The following is a 19,383-nucleotide window of genomic DNA, read 5'->3' on the forward strand; positions in this document are numbered from 1 at the left end:
TCAGCCTACCGAGTAGCTGGGACTACAGGGCATGCGCCACCACGCCTGGCTAATTTTTGTATATTTAGTAGAGATGGGGTTTCACCATGTTGGCCGGGCTGGTCTTGAACTCCTGACCTCAAGTGATCCATCCACCTTGGCCTCCCAACATGCTGGGATTACAGACGTGAGCCACCGTGCCTGGCCTGGCTTTGAGTTTTGAAACAGCTCATTGTACCCTTGCCAGCACTTCTAGGTATTTACATGACAAGGGGTTCTGGGACATCAAGTATACCCCACCACCCAAAGAACCCTTATAGTATCCCACATGCCTGGCCCCCCGTTTTCTTAGCCCATTAAGGGGAGTGTCTCACCAGCTATATTACCAAGAGCCCACACTGCCTGTTCACACACAGCCACGTTGGAGGAAGACAGGAGCTCGATCAAGGGCTGGATGGCTCCCCCTTCTACCACGGCACGAGTCTGCTCCGACGTCCCCGAAGCGATGTTGGTCAGGGCCCAGGCAGCCTCAAACTGCAAGCAGGGGTAAAGTGATGACTTCAGGAACTCCACCATTCTGGGAATGAGGCCTGCTTCAATGACCAATTTCAGAGGGGGGTTCTTTTCCTGGGATAGCATTTTCCTATGCAATGAAAGAGAGGGTAGGGGAGGGGGAGGTCATGTGAGGGAGGTATTAAGGACCTCCTTTTAGGCCAGGTGCAGTGGCTCACACCTGTAATTCCAGCACTTTGGGAGGCCAAGGCGGGCAGATCACTTGAGGTCACGAGGTCAGGAGTTTGAGACCAGCCTGGCCAACATGGTGAAACCCCGTCCCGTCTCTACTAAAAATACAAAAATTAGATGGGTGTGGTGGTACATGCCTGTAATCTCAGCTTCTCTGGAGGCTGAGGCAGGAGAATCACTTGAACCCAGTAGGCGGAGGTTGCAGTGAGCCAAGATCATACCATTGCACTCCAGCCTGGTTGACAGAGTGAGACTCCATCTCAAAAGAGAAAAAAAGAACCTCCTTTTATACATGTTTTTGGCATTCCTAACTATCAGATGAGCCACATAGCTGGGCCGGAGCTACTTAACATCCGAATGTTCAGCCAATAGCATTTTTCAGTGTTAAGTCAACATTTTCCCCTTTAAGGTATTATCTACAAGATGAAATTTCTGTAGAGGCCAATGTAAATTAAGCAATTCATCTCTGACAACACATCGAACCTTTTAAATTGCCCTCAAGGACAGTGTAGAATAGCAATTTCGTCTTTTAGATGGGCTAGCCTTTTCCTGTGTTTTACGAGCATGTTGCCAATGCCAAGAAACCAAATAGGCCACTGGAGCTCCAGCCATCAGAGCTCATTGCTAGCTATGAACCTGCAACAGCAGAAGTCTGTTTGGAGATACCTGGCTGTCTGGGTGGCCTGGAAACATAGGACTGGATCTGAGCTATTCACACCTTTGATTATTTCACCCAGAGTGAGGCTGACCTGCAAGGAGAGACACATTCAGGTCAGATTCTCTGCCAAAATGAGCTGTAAACATCACGTACTCCAGCCATCATCCGATTAAAACAGCCTGGCTTGAACAGGATGTCCCATCTTGCGTGCTGTCCTATATTTGGGGAGGGGGAAATAGAGTCCACAGATCTCACAGATCTGTGTGTCCCTTCCCATGCTTAGGGGAGAAGTAATTCCTATCATTAGTTGGATCCCAAGAACATTTTTATCCCATGCAGTAAGAATGTGCTAGTGGATACAAAACAAAATGGCAGACTAAGGACATCCAAAAAATTCTCTCCTCCATAGAGGCAAGGAGAAAACTGACAAAAATAGAATCAACTTTTTTAGCGCTGTAGAAATTGACCAAAGGCTTGCAGCCAATTGTTTTATTCAAGCCAGGAAGTGTTTATCCAAGAAAGACAGCTGAATCTCAGTAAGAAGCATGAGAGCTGTGTGGCATTTTGACTTGCCCTATTCCCACCCACCCTCAGCTCCATGGTAGCTTTGAAAACCAACAGTCCACAATCATTGTGAAAAACCAACAGCCTCACAGCCACCAGAAGAGGCAAAATAGGTAGGTGCTCCTTTGGAGCCTCATTCCCAGAAAATTATTTGATCTGTCTGGTCATTCCCTGAAAGATCCCACTTACAGACTATTGTGACTCAGAGCTTACTCAATATGAAAAGGCTTTTCCCTAAGAATGTTCATTGAAAACAGAGGAAGTTGTTTAACTTCACAGCTACCTGAGAGGTTGAATAAGAGTTGGGATAAACAACAGGCTAACAAAAACTTGAAAAGGAATATCATGTATAGGGCTATGCGTATGCTTAAAAACAACAACAACAACAACAACAAAAAAAAACTAAGACCCTCAGCTCTTACCTCTCACTGACTTTGAGGCTCTGTGCAAACAGGAAGTGAAGGCTTACGTCAGAATTGTCAACTGCCTGGCTGAGTGGTGAAGGCATGCCCCCAACACAGAGGTTCTTGGCAAAAATTGAGTGTTTTTTTCTTCGTGGTTCCAAGTGTTAAAAATAAGTCTCTAATTATTAGTTGACCACTAAGCAAACCAAGCAGACACTTCAGCAGCCACACATCACAAAAAAATACAGATTTTAGATAATTAGTTCAGAAACTACTAAACAAGCACACCCAGCAACAACAACAAACCCTGGGGCAATGAAAATCTGATTTCTAGAGTTGTCACACTATTTTAAATGACTAGTTTTCCACAAAGATTGTGAGACAAGCAAAGAAAGTGTGACACACACATATACATATATATGTGAAAAAAGCAATCAATGGAAATAGTCACTGAGGAGACCAGATGTTGAACTAGACAAAGATTTTAAATATAGTCAAAGAACTAAACCATGACTAAAGAACTAAAGTGCAAAAATGGTGTGTCACTAAATAGAGAATATCAGTGAACAGATATCAGTTATTGGAAGGAGCCAGATACAAATTCTGGAATTGGAGAATACAATAACTGAAACAAAAAATTCGCTGAAGGAGCTTAACAGCAGATTTAAGCAGACATAATAAAGCAGCGGCGAAGCCAAAGATAGGTGAATTGGAATTGTCCAGTCTGAGGAAGATAACACACAAAAGAGACTGAAGATGAAAACTGACAGATCTTTAGAGATCTGTGGGACATCATCAAGGATACCAACAAATGCAGAATAGGAAGGAGAAGAGGGAAAGAGGCAGAAAGTATATTTAAAGAGATAATGGCCAAAGAAATTCCCAAATCCAATAGAGTAATTAGTCTACACATCTGAAAAGCTCAATGAACTCCAAATGGAATAAATCCCAAGATCCAGACATATTATAATCTAACTGTTGAAAGCCAAAATTATAGAATCAAAAACATTGAAACCAGCAAAAGAGAAGCAATTAATGTACAAAGCCTCAATAAGATTAACAGCTGATTTCTTATCAGAAAGCATCAAGGCCAAAAAGCTGAGGTGCAGTGAGCCAAGATTGCAGCATTGCACTCCAGCCTGGGTGATAAGAGTGAAATTCCATCTTGAAAAAAAAAAAAAAACTTTACCAACTTTACAAAAAAAAATTTCTCACTCATTCTTTGAGGCTAGTATTACTCTGATACCAAACCAAGGATATTACAAGAAAAGTATACACTAATATCCCTTATAACTACTGATGCAAAAATTCAACAAAATAGGAGGAAACCAAATGCCTAAACATATGAAACATATGGTCAACATATTGGTCATCATGATGAATTAGGATTTAACTCAGGAATTCAGGAGTGGTTTAACATGTGAAAAAAATCAACATAGTACCCCGTATTAATAAAGGGGAGAACCCACATGATCATCTCAATGCAGAAAAAACATTTAACCAAATTCAACATACTTCCATAATAAAAAAGAAACACTCAACAAACTGGCATAAAAGGAAATGTCTTCATTCTGATAAAGGCATCTACAAAAAACTCAGAGGTAGCTCATATTTAATGGTGAAAGTCTAAAAGGTTTCCCCCAAGATCAGGAATAAGACAAGGATGTTGCTCTTTTTACTTTTATCCAACATGGCATTGGAAGTTCTAGATGCATTAATTAGGCAACAAATAAAGTGCACCCAGATTGGAAAGGAAGAAATAAAACTATTAGCAAGTGACATAATCTTATATGTAGAAAATCCTAAGGAATTTGCATGAAAAGCCTAGAGCTAATAAAGTCCAGCTAGGTTGCAGAATTGATATACAAAAATTGTAACTTTACACACTAGCAGTGATCAAAAATCAAAATAAAGCAATTTAATTTACAACATAAAAAGAATAAAACGCTTAGTAATAAATTTATCGAAAGAAATCCAAGAGTTATATGCTGCAAACTGTAAAAAAATAAATAAATAAATAAAGAGGACTGAAATGAAAAGGTATCTCATGTTCATGGACTGGAAGACTTAACATTGTTAAGATGGCAATACTCCAACCTTATAAGTTCAAAGACTGCATTCTATAGGTTCGATGCAATCTCCATCAAAATCAGAGCTGCCTTTATTGTAGAAATTGACAAACTGATTTTAAAATTCATATGGAAATGTGAGGGATCCAGAACAGCCAAAATTATATTGAAAAAAAGAACAAAGCTGGAAGACTCACACTTCCCAATTTCAAAACTTACCACAAAGCTACAGTTATCAAACATTTTTTTGATGACATAAAGATAAACATATAGATCGATGGAAGAGAACTGGGAGTCCACAAATGAACCCTCACATTCATGGTCAATTGATTTTTTGGTAAAGTTACCAAAACAATTCAATGAGTAGAAAATAGTCTCAAATAATTGTACTGGTACAACTATATATCACACGCAAAAGCACAAAGTTGGACTCCCACTCTCACCATTTACAAAAAGTAACTCCAAATGGCTCAAAGGCCTAAAAGAGCTAAAATTATAAGCTCTTAGAAAGAAATATAGGCATAAATCTTTGTGACCTTAGATTAGGCAATGAATTCTTAGATATAGATGCCTAAAACACAAACAACCAAGAAAATAAACTAGACTTCTTCAAAATTAAAAAATTTTATGCTTCAAAGGATACTATCAAGAAAGCAAAAAGACAACCCACAGAACAGAATATATTTGCAAGTCATATCTGCTAAGGTTTAATGCCTAGAATATACAAAGAATTCTTACAACTCAATAAAAAAATTTGACTTAAAAATGGACAAAGGGCTTGAATATTTTTTTTGGTGGGGGGACACAGTCTCACTCTGTTACTCAGGCTGGAGTGCAGTGGCACAATCTCAGCTCACTGCTCAAGCTTTTCTCCTGCTTCAGCTTCCCGAATAGCTGGGACTACAGGTGCATGCCACCACACCCAGCTAATTTTTATATTTTTAGTAGAGATGGGGTTTCACCATGTTGGTCAGGATGGTCTCGAACTCCTGACCTCAAGTGATCTACCTGCCTCAGCCTCCTAATATGCTGGGATTATAGGAGTGAGCCACCAGGACTGGCTAATTTTTGTATTTTTCGTAGATATGCAGTTTCACCATGTTGGCCAGGCTGGTCTCGAACTCCTGAGCTCAAGTGATCCTCCTGCCTCAGCCTCCCAATGTGCTGGGATTACAGACATAAGCCACCATGCCCAGCATCTGCTTTTGTCATCACATTGCTCTTCTTATAAGAATCATCGAATGCCAGGCCCACCCAGATAATCCAGGATCACCTCTCTATCTCAATATCCTTAACTTAATCACATCTGCTACATCCCTTTCGTCACAGAGTAACATTCACAGTTTTGGGGATTAGAAGATATAGACACTTGGGGTGCCATCATACAGCCTACCACAAAGAGTGAAACAGGCTTAGTACATAACCCAGTTATTCTCAGTGGAACTGAAGACACCCATCCACACAAAAACTTGTACACAAATGTTAATAACAGCACTCATCATAATAACCAAAAAGTGGAAACAACTCAAATGTCCCCCAACTAATAAATGGATAAACAGGCCAGGCGTGGTGGCTCATGCCTGTAATCCCAGCACTTTGGGAGGCCAAGGCAGGCAGATTGCTTGAGGTCAGGAGTTTGAGACCAGCCTGGCCAACATGGTGAAACCCCGTCTCTAGTAAAATATAAAATTAGCGGGTGACGCATGCCTGTAATCCTAGCTACTCGGGAGTCTGAGGCAGGAGAATGGCTTGATCCTGGGAGACAAAAGTTGCAGTGAGCCGAGATTGTGCCATTGCATTCCAGCCTGGGTGACAGAGTAAGACTCCATCTCACAAATAAATGGATAAACAAAATGTGGTCTATCCATACAACAGAATATCATTCTGCCCAAAAGGAATGAAGTATTGATATGTGCTAGAACATGGATGAACTTTGAAAACATAAAAGCTCAATACAAAAGCTCACATGTTGTATGATTGCATTTACAGGGAATGTCTAGAATAGGTCATTCCAGAGAGGCAGAAAGTAGACTAGTGTTTGCAGAGACTGTGGGGGATGAGGAATGGGGAGGTGACTCCTGAATGACTGTGGAGTTTCTATTTGAGGTGATGAATAGGTTCTGGAATTAGCTAGTGGCAATGGTTGCACAACTTTGTGACTATGCTAGAAACCACTGATTAGGTACTTAAAGAGTGAATTTTGATGTGAATGATACCTTCATTTCTTTAAAAAATATGCTAATACGACAGGCACAGTGGCTCATGCCTGTAAACCCAGCACTTCAGGAGGCTGAGGCAGACAGATCACAAAGTCAGGAGATTGAGACCATTCTGGCTAACACAGTAAAACACCGTCTCTACTAAAAATACAAAAAATTAGTCGGGTGTTGTGGTGGGCACCTGTAGTCCTAGCTACTTGGGAGGCTGAGGTAGAAGAATTGCTTGAACCCAGGAGGCGGAGCTTGTAGTGATCCGAGATCGCGCCACTGCACTCCAGCCTGGGTGACAGAGCGAGACTCCATCTCAAAAAAAAAAAAAAAAAAAAAAAAAAAAAAAAAAAGCTAATATGGGACCAAAAGAAAAACAACTTTTTGGGGTTTTTTGTTGTTGTTTTTTGAGATGGAGTCTCACTCTGCTACCCATGGGTTGAAGTGCAGTGGCACGATCTTGGCTTAGTGCCACCTCTGCCTCCTAGGTTCAAGCGACACTCCTGCTCAGCCTCCTGAGTAGCTGAGATTACAGGCACACGCCACCACACTAGGCTAATTTTTGTACTTTTAGTAGAGATGAGGTTTCACCATGTTGGCCAGGCTGGTCTCGAACTCCTGACCTCAGGTGATCCATCTACCTTGGCCTCCCAAAGTGCTAGGATTACAGGCGTGAACCACTGTGCTTGGCCTTTTTTTCCTTTTGTTTCGTACCTTCCTCGGATGGGGGGATTCTAGGGACTGCTCCAAACAAATGAAGCTAACTAGAGATATAGTTCAGACTCCTGTGGCAATTCAGAGAATGACTGTACACATTTCCCTGATGAATGGGAATGTGTCATTGGACCCACTTGGCAGAAATGGAACCAGTCTCTGCCGTCTATGAGACCTAAACCGAGCAGGGTAAAAAGGGTGCATGTGGGTAGTTAAGGTAGGACAGATAGTGATGTACTCCAAAAGAATATAGGGACGCCATTATTGAGGTGCTAAGAAGGAAAACGTCCTGGTCAAGACATTCGGTATTCACAGAAACCAGACTAACCTTGAAGTCAACCCAGGATCTGCATTTAATAAGGTTGGGGTAGATGGAGAAGGGAAGATGGGACAGAAGTCAAAGTGTTAGGAAAGACCTCACCCATCCACGGACTAGATGCCTCTACTGAGAAATAAACTTCACCCAACCCTCATTTCCTCGGTTTTCAGGCTTAGGGGTAAGCAAGTAAATTTTCAATTAGAAATATCACCTTTTTGGCCAGGTACAGTGGCTCACACCTGTAATCCCAGCACTTTGGGAGTCTGAGACAGGCGGGTCACTTGAGTCCAGGGGTTGGAGACCCTCCTGGGAAACATGGCAAAATCCTGTCTCTATAAAAAAAAATACAAAAATTCACCGGGCATGATGGTGAGTGCCTGTAGTCCCACATACTCTGGAAGCTGAGGCAGGAGGCTCACTTGAACCCAGGGAGGTTAGGGCTGCAATGAGCTCTGATTGTGCCACTGCACTCTATCCTGGGTGACAGAGTGAGACCCTGTCTCAAAAAATAAAAAGTAAAATAAAAGAAATAGCACCCTCTCCATCCCCTACTAGAACCTAGATTCCAGACTCAGAGCCATAGGAGTAATGGCCATTAGCCTTTTGACAAAGGCAGTTTAGCTCAAACCATAATCTCTTCACTCCTTTCTTTAAAAGCCCAAAAAGAGAGTTTGCAAGTTCTGAATCTATTAATTATCCAGCCAGAGACACTTGCTAAGAACATATTTTGCCCAAGACTACTCTAAACACTACATACTGACCGCCACCCCTTTGGCTGGTTTTTCAGAAGGCGTGTCAGGGCAGAAGCTTGTGATATTCCTTCTCTTTAAGGTCTGTTCATCTTTCTTGGCCTTTCGGAGCTCCAGGCTGACTGCCATCCTCTGCTGTCGCCTCAGCTAGTGAGGAAAAGAAATTGGAGCATTTAGAACCAGGAGCGGGGATGTCACCACATTTAGAACCAGGAGTGGGGATGTCACATTTAGTCTGTCAAACATGTTTCAAAGCATCCGATTTCATTTTTACATATACAATAGGCTGGAAGAGTTCAGATCACACAGTTAGTAAATCATCTCAGCTCTGTTCACCTCCTCTTCTGTTTTCTGCTACACCACGTCTAGAAAATAACTTGATCTTCCTTCCAAAATAAAGCAAGACCATGCACAACCCTGATAGGCCAGGATTCTCAGCTATAAAAACACCCCGGCAAAGCATCCCATTGCCCTAAGTCTGAACACATCTTCATTGATGCTGATGATTTCCTGAAGAATATGGCTTCTTCCTAAATGTGCCCAGGCCTTTTCGGTGGTGGCTAGGATAGGTGGTGCTGGGGACGATTAGGGCACTGCCCATGTCCTAGATGCCCTGATCATTTCCACTATACTTATATATATTATATATATATTTTTTTTTTTTCTTTTTGAGATAGAGTCTCACTCTGTCACCCAGGCTGGAGTGCAGTGGCATGATCTCAGCCCACTACAAACTCTGCCTCTGGGGTTCAAGCCATTCTTGTGCCTCAGCCTCCCAAGTAGCTGGGATTACAGGCATGTGTCACCACACTTGGCTATGTTTTGTATTTTTCGTAGAGATGGGGTTTCTCCATGTTGGCCAGGCTGCTCTCAAATTCCTCGGCTCAAGTGATCCACCTGCCTCAGTCTCCCAAAGTGCTGAGATTACAGGCTGAGCAACTGTGCATGGCCCATTTCCACTATTAATGAAACCTGTCTATAAGCCATTAAGGCCTTCATCCCCCAGACTACATACTGAGGGAGATTAAAATTAAAACAAGGCTGGGCATGGTAACTCGTGCCTGTAATCCCAGTACTTTGGGAGGTCAAGGCAGTAGGATCATTGAGGCCAGGAATTCCAGACCAGCCTGGACAACATAGCAAGACCCTGTTTCTACCAAAAAAAAATTAGCTGAGCATGGTAGCATGCTCCTGTAGTCCCAGCTACTTGGGAGGCTGAGGTGGGAGGATCCCTTGAGCCAGGGAGGTCTAGGCTGCAGTGAGCTACAATTGTACCACTGCACTCCAGCCTGGGCAATAGAGTGAGACCCTGCCTCTAAAAATCTCTCTATCTCTCTCTCTCAATCTCTCTCCCCCCTCCCCCACCTTATGTCAGTTAATGACTCAAACTTTATAGTATTAAGGATCCTGAGGAAATGACCTAACCTTTCTAGATAGCTGAGTTTGGGCTGAAGACATTTCAGGAGCAATTATAAAGAAGTCACCATGTATTAGATACTTTTGGTTCCTTAAGCTACTTAATTCTTGTTTGAAAAAGGGTCATCAGCCAGGCTTGGTGGCTCACGCCTATAATCACAGCACTTTGGGAGGCCAAGGCAGGAGGATTGCTTGAGCTCAGGAGTTCAAGACCAGCCCGGCCAACATAGTGAGAACCTGTCTCTACAAAGAAACAAAAAATTAGCCAGGCATGGTGCTACTTGGGAGGCTGAGGTGGGAGGATCACTTGAGCCTGGGAGGCAGAGGCTGCGGTGAACTATGATAATGCCACTGTACTCCAGCCTGGATGACAGAGCGAGGCCATGTATCAAATAATAAAAAGAAAAAATTTAAAAGGGTCATGGTGGCATTATAATATGGCAAGGCAGGAACACCTTTGGGAATCAATGAGCCCATCATATTGTTGCCCCATCACTAGGCAGGTCTTCCCTGTAAAAACTTTTGTACCTTTCTTCTCCTTGGCAGGCCCTTCCTGTTGCTGTGAAGACTCAATTCGTTTGTCCTCACTGATTTCCTTTAATTTGCAGTGGTCCTAGAAGCCAGACAGCTTCATTGTTGGAATAGGTTACTGTAAGAGTGATTTGGTTCCTGGGCCAGGCACGGTGGTTCAACGTATAATCCCAGCACTTTGGGAGGCCGAGGCAGGGGGATCATGAGGTCAGGAGATCAAGACCATCCTGGCCAACATGGTGAAACCCCGTCTCTACCAAAATACAAAAAAAAAAATTAGCCAGGTGTGGTGGTAGGCGCCTGTAGTCCCAGCTACATGGGAGGCTGAGGCAGGAGAATTGCTTGAACCCAGGAGGCAGAGGTTGCAGTGAGCTGAGATCACGCCATTGCACTCCAGCCTGGTGACAGAGCAAGACTCCATCTCAAAAAAAAGTGATTTTGTTCCTGATGGTGGCCTAACCAGGCTGCTGTGACCCTGTGCTTCCCTCATTCTCCTAATCAGGCTTCTGGATTCCCAAGGTGGAGCTAAACTTATACGATGCCAGTCAAGATACAGAGATGGGGGCTGGGCGCGGTGGCTCATGCCTGTAATCTCAGCACTTTGGGAGGCCAAGGCAGGCAGATCACTTGATACCAGGAGTTTGAGACCAGGCTGGCCAACATGGCAAAACTCTGTCTCCTGCTAAAAATACAAAAAATTAGCCGGGCGTAATGGTGCACACCTGTAATCCCAGCTACTTGGGAGGCTAAGGCCCGAGAATCGCTTGAACCTGGGAGGCAGAGGTTGCAGTGAGCTGAGATCACACTGCTGCACTCCAGCGTGGACTATGAAGCAAGTCTTCATCTCAAAAATAAAAAGATACAGAGACGGAGGACAGAGCTAGCAACAGAAAACTATGCGACCAAAGAAGCTGGGTGAGTGTTAGAATCCATATACACAGCACAGACCCCCAGTCCCCAGCCTTGGGCTCAACCTGGCAGCCTGGACTTCTCAGTTCCAAGTCCTATTTCTACAAGGCATGCCTGTTGGCCATACCTATATGCTGACGTTTTAGCTCCTTTGTAAGCCTCCTTGGTAAGCTGACATGAGCAGCTGTAAACACCTGTATACTGGCCCTTGGGGAAGCCATCCAGTCCCTTGGAGATAAACAGCAGCCTGGTTTTTGTTTTTTTCAGACGAAGTCTCACACTGTCGCCCAGATGGAGTGCAGTGGCGCAATCTCGGCTCACTGCAACCTCCACCTCCCAGGTTCAAGCAGTTCTCCTGCCTCAGCCTCCCAAGTAGCTGGGATTACAGGCCCCCGCCACCATGCACATCTAATTTTTTGTATTTTTAGTACACATGCAGTTTCACCACGTTAGCCAGGCTGGTCTCGAACTCCTGACCTCAAGTGATCCGCCCACTTCAGCCTCCCAAAGTGCTGGGATCACAGGCATGAGCCATCACACCCAGCCCAGCCTGGTTTTTTTTTGGTTTTGTTTTAGAGACAGGGTCTGGCTCTGTCACCCAGATTGGAGTGCAGTGGTGCAATCACAGTTCACTGCAGTCTTGAACTCCTGGGCTCAAGCAATCCTCCTGCCTCGGCCTCCAGAGTAGCTGAGACTATAGGCACACGCCACCACACCTGGCGATTTTTTGTTTTTGTAGAGTTGGAGGTCTTGGTATGTTACCCAGGCTGGTCTAGAACTCCTGTCCTCAAGCGATCCTCCCACCTTGGCCTCCCCCAAAGTGCTGGGAACACAGGCATGAGCCACCACACCCAGCTAAGCAGCCCTGTTTTATGAATGAAGAAACTGGGGTTCTGAAATTGAATAATTGCAAGATTCCAGGGAAACTTTGATTTGATTCCACAGTTGTCTGGCTCCTAAGTCCACATGCTTTTGTCTTCCCCACCTTTAATATTTTATGATGAAAAGAGCAAACATACAGAAAAGTTGGAAGGATGATTCAGGGAAACACCTAGGCATCTATCTAAAGAATCTTTTGCTGTATTTGCCTTTTCAACCCATCTCTCCACCACCCCCCCGCCCCCCGGCTTTTCTTTCTTTTTTTTTTTTTTGAGATGGAGTTTCTCTCTTGTACACCAGGCTGGAGTGCAATGGCGCGATCTCAGCTCACTGCAACCTCTGCCTCCTGGGTTCAAGCAATTCTCCTGCCTCAGCCTCCCAAGTAGCTGGGATTACAAGTACATGCCACCACGCCCAGGTCATTTTTGTATTTTTAGTAGAGACGGGGTTACACCATGTTGGCCAGGATGGTCTTAACCTCCTGACCTTGTGATCTGCCCGCCTCAGCCTCTCAAAGTGTTGGGATTACAGGCATGAGCCACCGCACCTGGTCTCTTCACCCCGTTTTTTATGCAGATTGCACTGGTCCCTGATAGAAGCAGGTGGGTGCTTCATACTCACAGATGCATCTTTGCCTCGGTACTTAAATTTTCTCCGCCTCTCTTCTAGAGCATCTAAGGTCGGCATATTGACTGGAAGTAGTAAGTTACCTGCAGGTTGGACAGGAACAAAGAAATTTTCAGTGCCCATTGTGTGGGTTATTATGTCAGTATCATCAGGCTCTAACCCTTAAAGCACTCACAGTGGAGCAAAGGGCAGACCCAGGAAGCTAACTTTTTTTTTTTTTTTTTTTTTTTGAGACAGAGTCTCGCTCTGTCGTCCAGGCTCGAGTGCAGTGGCGGGATATCAGTTCACTGCAACCTCCGCCTCCCGGGTTCAAGTGGTTCTCCTGCCTCAGCCTCCCGAGTAGCTGGGACTATAGGCGCCTGCCACCACGCCTGGCTAATTTTTTTATTTTTAGTAGAGGTGGGGTTTCACCACGTTGGCCAGGCTGGTCTTGAACTCCTGACCTTGTGATCCGCCCACCTTGGCCTCCCAAAGTGCTGGGATTACAGACATGAGCCACCGCGCCCAGCCAGCATTTTTTATTTTTTGGGACCACAGAAGCTGAGTGAGTTAGAATCCATATACACAGCACAGACTCCCCATCCCCAACCCTTGGGCTCAACCTGGCAGCAAGAACAGTATGGATTTCTCAGTTCCATGTTCTATTTCTGCAAGGCCTGTTTGTTGGCATCAGGGTCTCACTCTGTCACCCGGGCTGGAGTGCAGTGGCACAATCACGGCTCACTGCAACCTCGACCTCCTGGACTCAAGTGATCCACCACCTCAGCCTCTTGAGTAGCTGGGACTACAGGCATGAGCCACCACACCTGGCTTATTTTTGTTTTTTGTTTGTTTGTGTGTGTAGACTCGGCGTTTCACCATGTTGCTCAGGCTGGTCTTGTACTCCTGAGCTCAAGTGATCCTCCCACCTCAGCCTCCCAAAGTGCTGGGATTACAGGTATGAACCTGAAGTCAGCTTCTATAAGCATCACCACGCCAGCTCAGTGGGCTGTGAGAACTGTGGGAGCACCAAGAAGACCAACGCTGGGCATAGCAGTAAAGGAAACCTTTTAAAGGTGCTTTGGCTTCAACTGGGTCCTCAACGAGGCAGATGGGCTGGTTGTCATATATAGAAGCCCTTCATACCGGGTGCAGTGGCTCATGCCTACAATCCCAGCACTTTGGAAGGCCAAGGCAGGTGGATCACTTGAGGCCAGGAGTTCGAGATCAGCTTGGGCAACGTGGTGAAACCCCCGTCTCTACTAGAAACACAAAAATTAGCCAGGCATGGTGGCAGACACCTGTAATTCCAGCTATTTGGGAGGCTGAGGCAGGAAGATCACTTGAATCTGGGAGGCGGAGGTTGCAGTGAGTCGAGATTGCACCACTGTACTCGAGCCTGGGCGACAGAGTAAGATTCTGTCTCAAAAAGAAAAAGAAAAAAAAGACTTTCACACGGTGTGTCTGAGGAGTTATAAATGAGGCATATGTACAGGGCGGTGAGGAGACCCGCCAAGGCTGCAACAGGTAAACCCCACACCCAATGCACCAGCACATGGGGTCAGGACAGTCTCAAGCACAAGTCACTGAGAATCCTTCAGTAGGCTGCCTCCACCCCATTCCACTGCACTCCACCACCATCACCTCTTACCCACACTACTGCAGTTGCCTTCCAGCTGGTCTCCCTGCTTCTCCCATTGCCTTATTCCAGTCTGTTCTTTGCACAGAGTACATGTGATTGTGGATCACCTGAGGTCACGAGTTCGAGACCAGCCAGACCAACCCCGTCTCTACTAAAAGTACAAAATTAGCCAGGCGTGGTGGCGGGCACCTGTAGTCCCAGCTACTTGGGAGGCTGAGACAGGAGAATCGCTTGAACCCAGGGGGCGGAGGTTGCAGTGAGCCAAGATAGTACCCCTGCACTCCAGCCTGGGCAACAGAGCAAGACTCCATCTCAAAAAAAAAAAAAAAAAATCTGATTAGTCAGGCACAGTGGCTCATGCCTGCAATCCCAACAACTTGAGAGGTTAAGGTGGAGAATTGCTTAAGGCCAGGTGTTCAAGACCAGCCTGGGCAAAAAAGCAAGACCCATCTCCACAAAAAATATAAAAATAAGCTGGGCATGGTGGCACATACCTGTAGTCTCAGCTACTTGAGGCTGAGGTGGGAGGATTTCTGGAGCCCAGAAAGTCAAGGCTGCAGTGAGCTATGATTGCACCACTGCACTCCAGCCTGGATGACAGTGAGATCCTGTCTCAAAAAATAAAAAAGAAAAAGAAAAAAAAAAAAACAATGTTCTCTCTGGCCAGATGCAGTAGCTCACACCTGTAATTCCAGCACTGGGAGGTGGATGCATTGCTTGAGCCCCGGAGCTGGAGGCTGCAGTGAGCCATGATTGCACCACTGCACTCCAGCCTGGACAGCAGAGCCAGACCCTGTCCCCAAAACAAACAAACAAAAAAACCAAGAAGAATCTGATCTAACTCTCCTGCTTAAAAAACTCTCCTGGCTACCCATTGAGTTTAGAAGAAAATTCACTTTCTACACTGGCCCCAGCCCACTTCACCTCCAACAACCCTTTCCTTGATCATTGTGTTCTAGACCCCTGGGCTTCGTTATCAAGTGTTCCTGGTTCATTGTACTTGGGCCTTTGAAGGAGCTGCTCCGCCCAGGGTCTCTGCACACTTGGCTCCTCTTCAGTCTCTGCTTAAACATCTCTGAAAGCCCTTCTAACTGTCTTCCCAGTCTTATTTTCTTCTCAGCTTTAACCACTGCCTGATATTTTCTTATTTATCCATCTTCCTCCCCCTACTCCCCATGATAACAGTACTATGTGTGTCTTAGGCAGGGATTTCTTACCTCTTTCACAACACATGACAAAGTAGGTACGCAAATATTTGTCAAGGGAGGGTAGTGCGTGATACGAGACAGGGAGTTGGCCCTCAATTAGAGGTGGTTATTCAAATCAGGCCAAGTTTGAACTTTTTTTTTTAAATTGGAGGGAGTTTACTTTTGTGCTTTTGTTTTGCTTTTGAGACAGTCTTGCTCTGTCGCCCAGGCTGGAGTGCAATAAATAGTGCGATCATGGCTTACTGCAGCCTCATCCTCTTGAGCTCAAGTGATCCTCCTGCCTCAGCCTCCCGAGCAGCTAGGACTACAGGCACAAGCCACCATGGCTGGCTAATTTGTATTTTTTGTAGAGATGGGATCTCACTATGTTGCCCAGGCTGGTTTCAAACTCCTGGGCTCAAGCAATCCTCCCCCCTCAGCTTCCCAAAGCTTTGGGATTACAGGCATGAGCCGCTGCACCTGGCCCCAAGTTTGAATGTTCACAAGGCAGCAGCAGGGAATATTTCTTACAGGTATGTAATATTCATCTGTTTCTGACCATACAATATGGTCCAGACTACATTATAGAAAAGAGAAAATTGGATAAAGAAAGTCAACTGACTCTCGTCTTCAGTGAATAGCAGCCGAGAATAGTTTTGGTAGAAAAGACTAATTCAGACACATCAATTTGAAAGGGGCAGTGTAGACAACTTGGAGATTTGCATCAGAGAATTTAGAGCTGGCTGGGCACAGTGGCTCACGCCTATAATCCCAGCACTTTGGGAGGCCAAGATGGGTGGATCACCAGAGGTCAGGAGTTCGAGACCAACCTGGCCAACATGACGAAACCCTGTCTCTACTAAAAATACAAAGATTAGCCAGGCGTGGTGGCCCATATACCTGTAATCCCAACTACTTGGGAGGCTGAGGCAGGAGAATCACTTGAACCTGGGAGGCAGAGGTTGCAGTGAGCCGAGATCAACCCACTGCGCTCCAGCCTGGGCGACAGAGTGAGACTCTGTCTCAAAAAAAGTAATTTACAGCCAACACTGATGTTGTAAGAAGAGAGACAAGCTCTATGTAAGATCAGAACAAGGATGGAGTCTCGAGGATGCTCACATTAGGGCCCGAGGGAATGAAGAATTCGCAAAGAACCAGGATAAAGGAGGGAGTTGGAGATAGAACAACAGAGTTAGTGTCAGAGGCACTGCCGGTAACAGTAGTCATTGCACCAGGGACAAGTCCCTAAAATGAAGCTCCAGCCACCCACAGCAAGACAGGAGCGACAGGAGAGCATGTCAGCTGAGCCTCAGAGCAGAGGAAACCAGTAGCCCACACCATCCCTCTGGGTTTCAGATCCTGGTGGCTCTGCCTGCTTTAAAGCATTAGTTTCCTCCAGAGCCTGGGAAAGATTAGCCTATATACCTTGTCTGCAAATCTGATCATGGGAAATGCAAATTAGTTCCTGGAATTGACCAATCTCTCCCACTCTCCGATCTCAAAGCCAGAGAGGTGGAGGGTGACACCTGGTTTAAACATTCATGAAGCTCTCAATCATTGTGAGTCACGCTGACCTCTTCCTCAACCAATGTGGACAAAGGGACCTCAGTGAATCCAGAGTCCTTCAGTTGCTGCCCAGGGAACCCTCACAGAAGTTGGCTTAAAATCATCTCAGGCTTTAGATTTCTTTAGTACAACTTCAAGCTCGAGGTAGCTTTACTCCTAGCAACACATCAGAACTCAGCATACCTGGGAAGGGAAGAGAACTACATTGCAAGACAGCCTCAGCACTGGGAGCTCAGGCTAGGAAACACTGGTGTCCGATCCAGATGCGTCTTTTTTTTTTTTTTTTTGAGACAGAGTTTCATTCTTGTAGCCCAGGCTGGAGTGCAGTGGTGCAATCTCAGCTCACTGCAACCTCCGCCTCTGGGTTCAAGCAATTCTCCTACCTCAGCCTCCTGAGTAGCTGGGATTACAGGCACCTGCCACCACGCCCAGCTAATTTTTGTATTTTTTTTTCTTTTTTTGGTAGAGACGGGGTTTCATCATATTGCTGAGCTGGTCTCAAACTCCTGACCTCAGGTGGCCCACCTGCCTCGGCCCCTCAAAGTGCTGGGATTACGGGCGTGAGCCACCATGCATGGCCTACTTTTAAGTAATCTCAAATTCTGCCCCATAAGGAAGAGAAGAGTTGCTTTTTGAGACTAAATTGGCCAGGCACAGTGGCTCACACCTATAATCTCAACGCTTTGGGAGGCCAAGGCAGAAGCTTGAGGCAGGAGTTTGAGACCAGCCTCAGCAACATGGTGAGACCCTATCTCTACCAAAAAAGATTAAAAAAATAAAAAATTAATCCAGCATGGTGGTGGGCACCTATAGTCCCAGATACTCGGTGGGAGGATCGCTTAGCCCCAGAAATCAAGGATGCAGTGAGCTGTGATTGTGCCACTGCACTCCAGCATGGGTGACAGAGACCCTGTCTCAAAAAGAAAAGAAAAATAGAAAAGACAAAATCATTGCTATTGATCCCAGTATCCTTTTAATATCTTGAAAACTAGATTCCTAGTCGCCAGAATAACCAGTGTCAAGAGAATCATCAGTTGAACCAAAATTTGGGTTTAAATGAGATTCTAGTTCTAGGTCTCCAAGAGTTGAGACATAGGGTATTTATAAGTCTGGAGTAGACAAGAATTATGGGCCTATTTAAGGAGCAATGGCCAAAAGCGTTTTTTGTTTTGTTTTGTTTTGTTTGTTTGTTTTGAGACAGAGTCTCGCTCTGTTGCCAGGCTGGAGTGCAGTGGCGCAATCCCGGCTCACTGCAACCTCCGCCTCCCGGGTTCAGCGATTCTCCTGTCTCAGCCTCCCGAGTAGCTGGAACTACAGGCTCGCACCACCACACCCAGCTAACTTTTGTATTTTTAGTAGAGACGGGGTTTCACCATGTTGGCCAGGATGGTCTCAAACTCTTGACCTCGTGATCCATCTGCCTTGGCCTCCCAAAGTGCTAGGATTACATGTGTGAGCCACTGCACCTGGCCTTTAAAAAAAAAAAAAAAAAAAAAAGAGTTTCACTGTTGCCCAGGCTGAAGTGCAGTGGAGCAATCATAACTCACTGCAGCCTTGACCTCCTGGGCTCAAATGATCCTCCCACCTCAGCTTCCTGAGTAGCTGGGACCACAGGAACAAGCTACCACACTTCACCAATTTTTTAAATTTTTTGTAGAGATGGGGTCTTACTCTGTCACCCAGGCTGGGGTGTAGTGATACAATCATAGCTCACTGCAGCCTCCAACTACTGGGCTCAAGCAATCCTCTCACCTCAGCCCCCCAAGTAGCTGGGACTACAGATATGCCCCACCATACTCAGCTAATGTTTTCATTTTTCAGAGATGTGGTCTTGCTATGTTGCCCATGCTGGTCTTGAACTCCTGACCTCAAGTGATCTTCCTGCCTCCACCTCTTAAATCACTGGAATTATGCGCATGAGCCACTGCACCTGGCCCAAAACATTTATTATGTACCCATAATTTTAGATATTTAGGATTAAATGAAGTTTCATCTAATACTAAGGTAAAAATATCCCCATTTTGCAGGTGAAGGAGCCATCTCAGACATCATTTCCCAAAGTTCCCATAACTGTGAAGTATCAGAACCAGGACATCAGATTTGACTCCTGTGTCCAAGCTTTGTAGCCAATCATCTGTAACAAGGTCTAAGGAAAGCAAGAAATCACCACCATGGCCAGCACGGTGGCTCACACCTGTAACTCCAGCACTTTGGGAGGCCAAGGTGGGCAGATCCTCTGA

At 45.4% G+C, this 19,383-nt stretch overlaps 1 protein-coding gene across 1 annotated transcript in view; it reads right to left on the reverse strand.

Moving 5' to 3' along the window:
- Nucleotides 1–12,846, reverse strand: part of KPNA7 (karyopherin subunit alpha 7) — a 33,076-nt gene extending 20,230 nt beyond the window's left edge. The window contains exons 1-4 of the mRNA XM_003278055.2: nucleotides 12,764–12,846; nucleotides 8,420–8,554; nucleotides 1,390–1,472; nucleotides 354–622 (exon numbers count right to left, since the gene is read on the reverse strand). Coding sequence (XP_003278103.1) covers nucleotides 354–622; nucleotides 1,390–1,472; nucleotides 8,420–8,554; nucleotides 12,764–12,829 — 553 coding nt within the window. The 5' untranslated portion in view covers nucleotides 12,830–12,846. The remainder of the gene's footprint in view (nucleotides 1–353; nucleotides 623–1,389; nucleotides 1,473–8,419; nucleotides 8,555–12,763) is intronic.
- Between the last annotated feature and the right edge of the window lie 6,537 nt (nucleotides 12,847–19,383).

The sequence above is a fragment of the Nomascus leucogenys genome, chromosome 17, assembly GCF_006542625.1.
Source record: "Nomascus leucogenys isolate Asia chromosome 17, Asia_NLE_v1, whole genome shotgun sequence".
In the NCBI taxonomy this organism is placed as follows: domain Eukaryota; kingdom Metazoa; phylum Chordata; class Mammalia; order Primates; family Hylobatidae; genus Nomascus; species Nomascus leucogenys.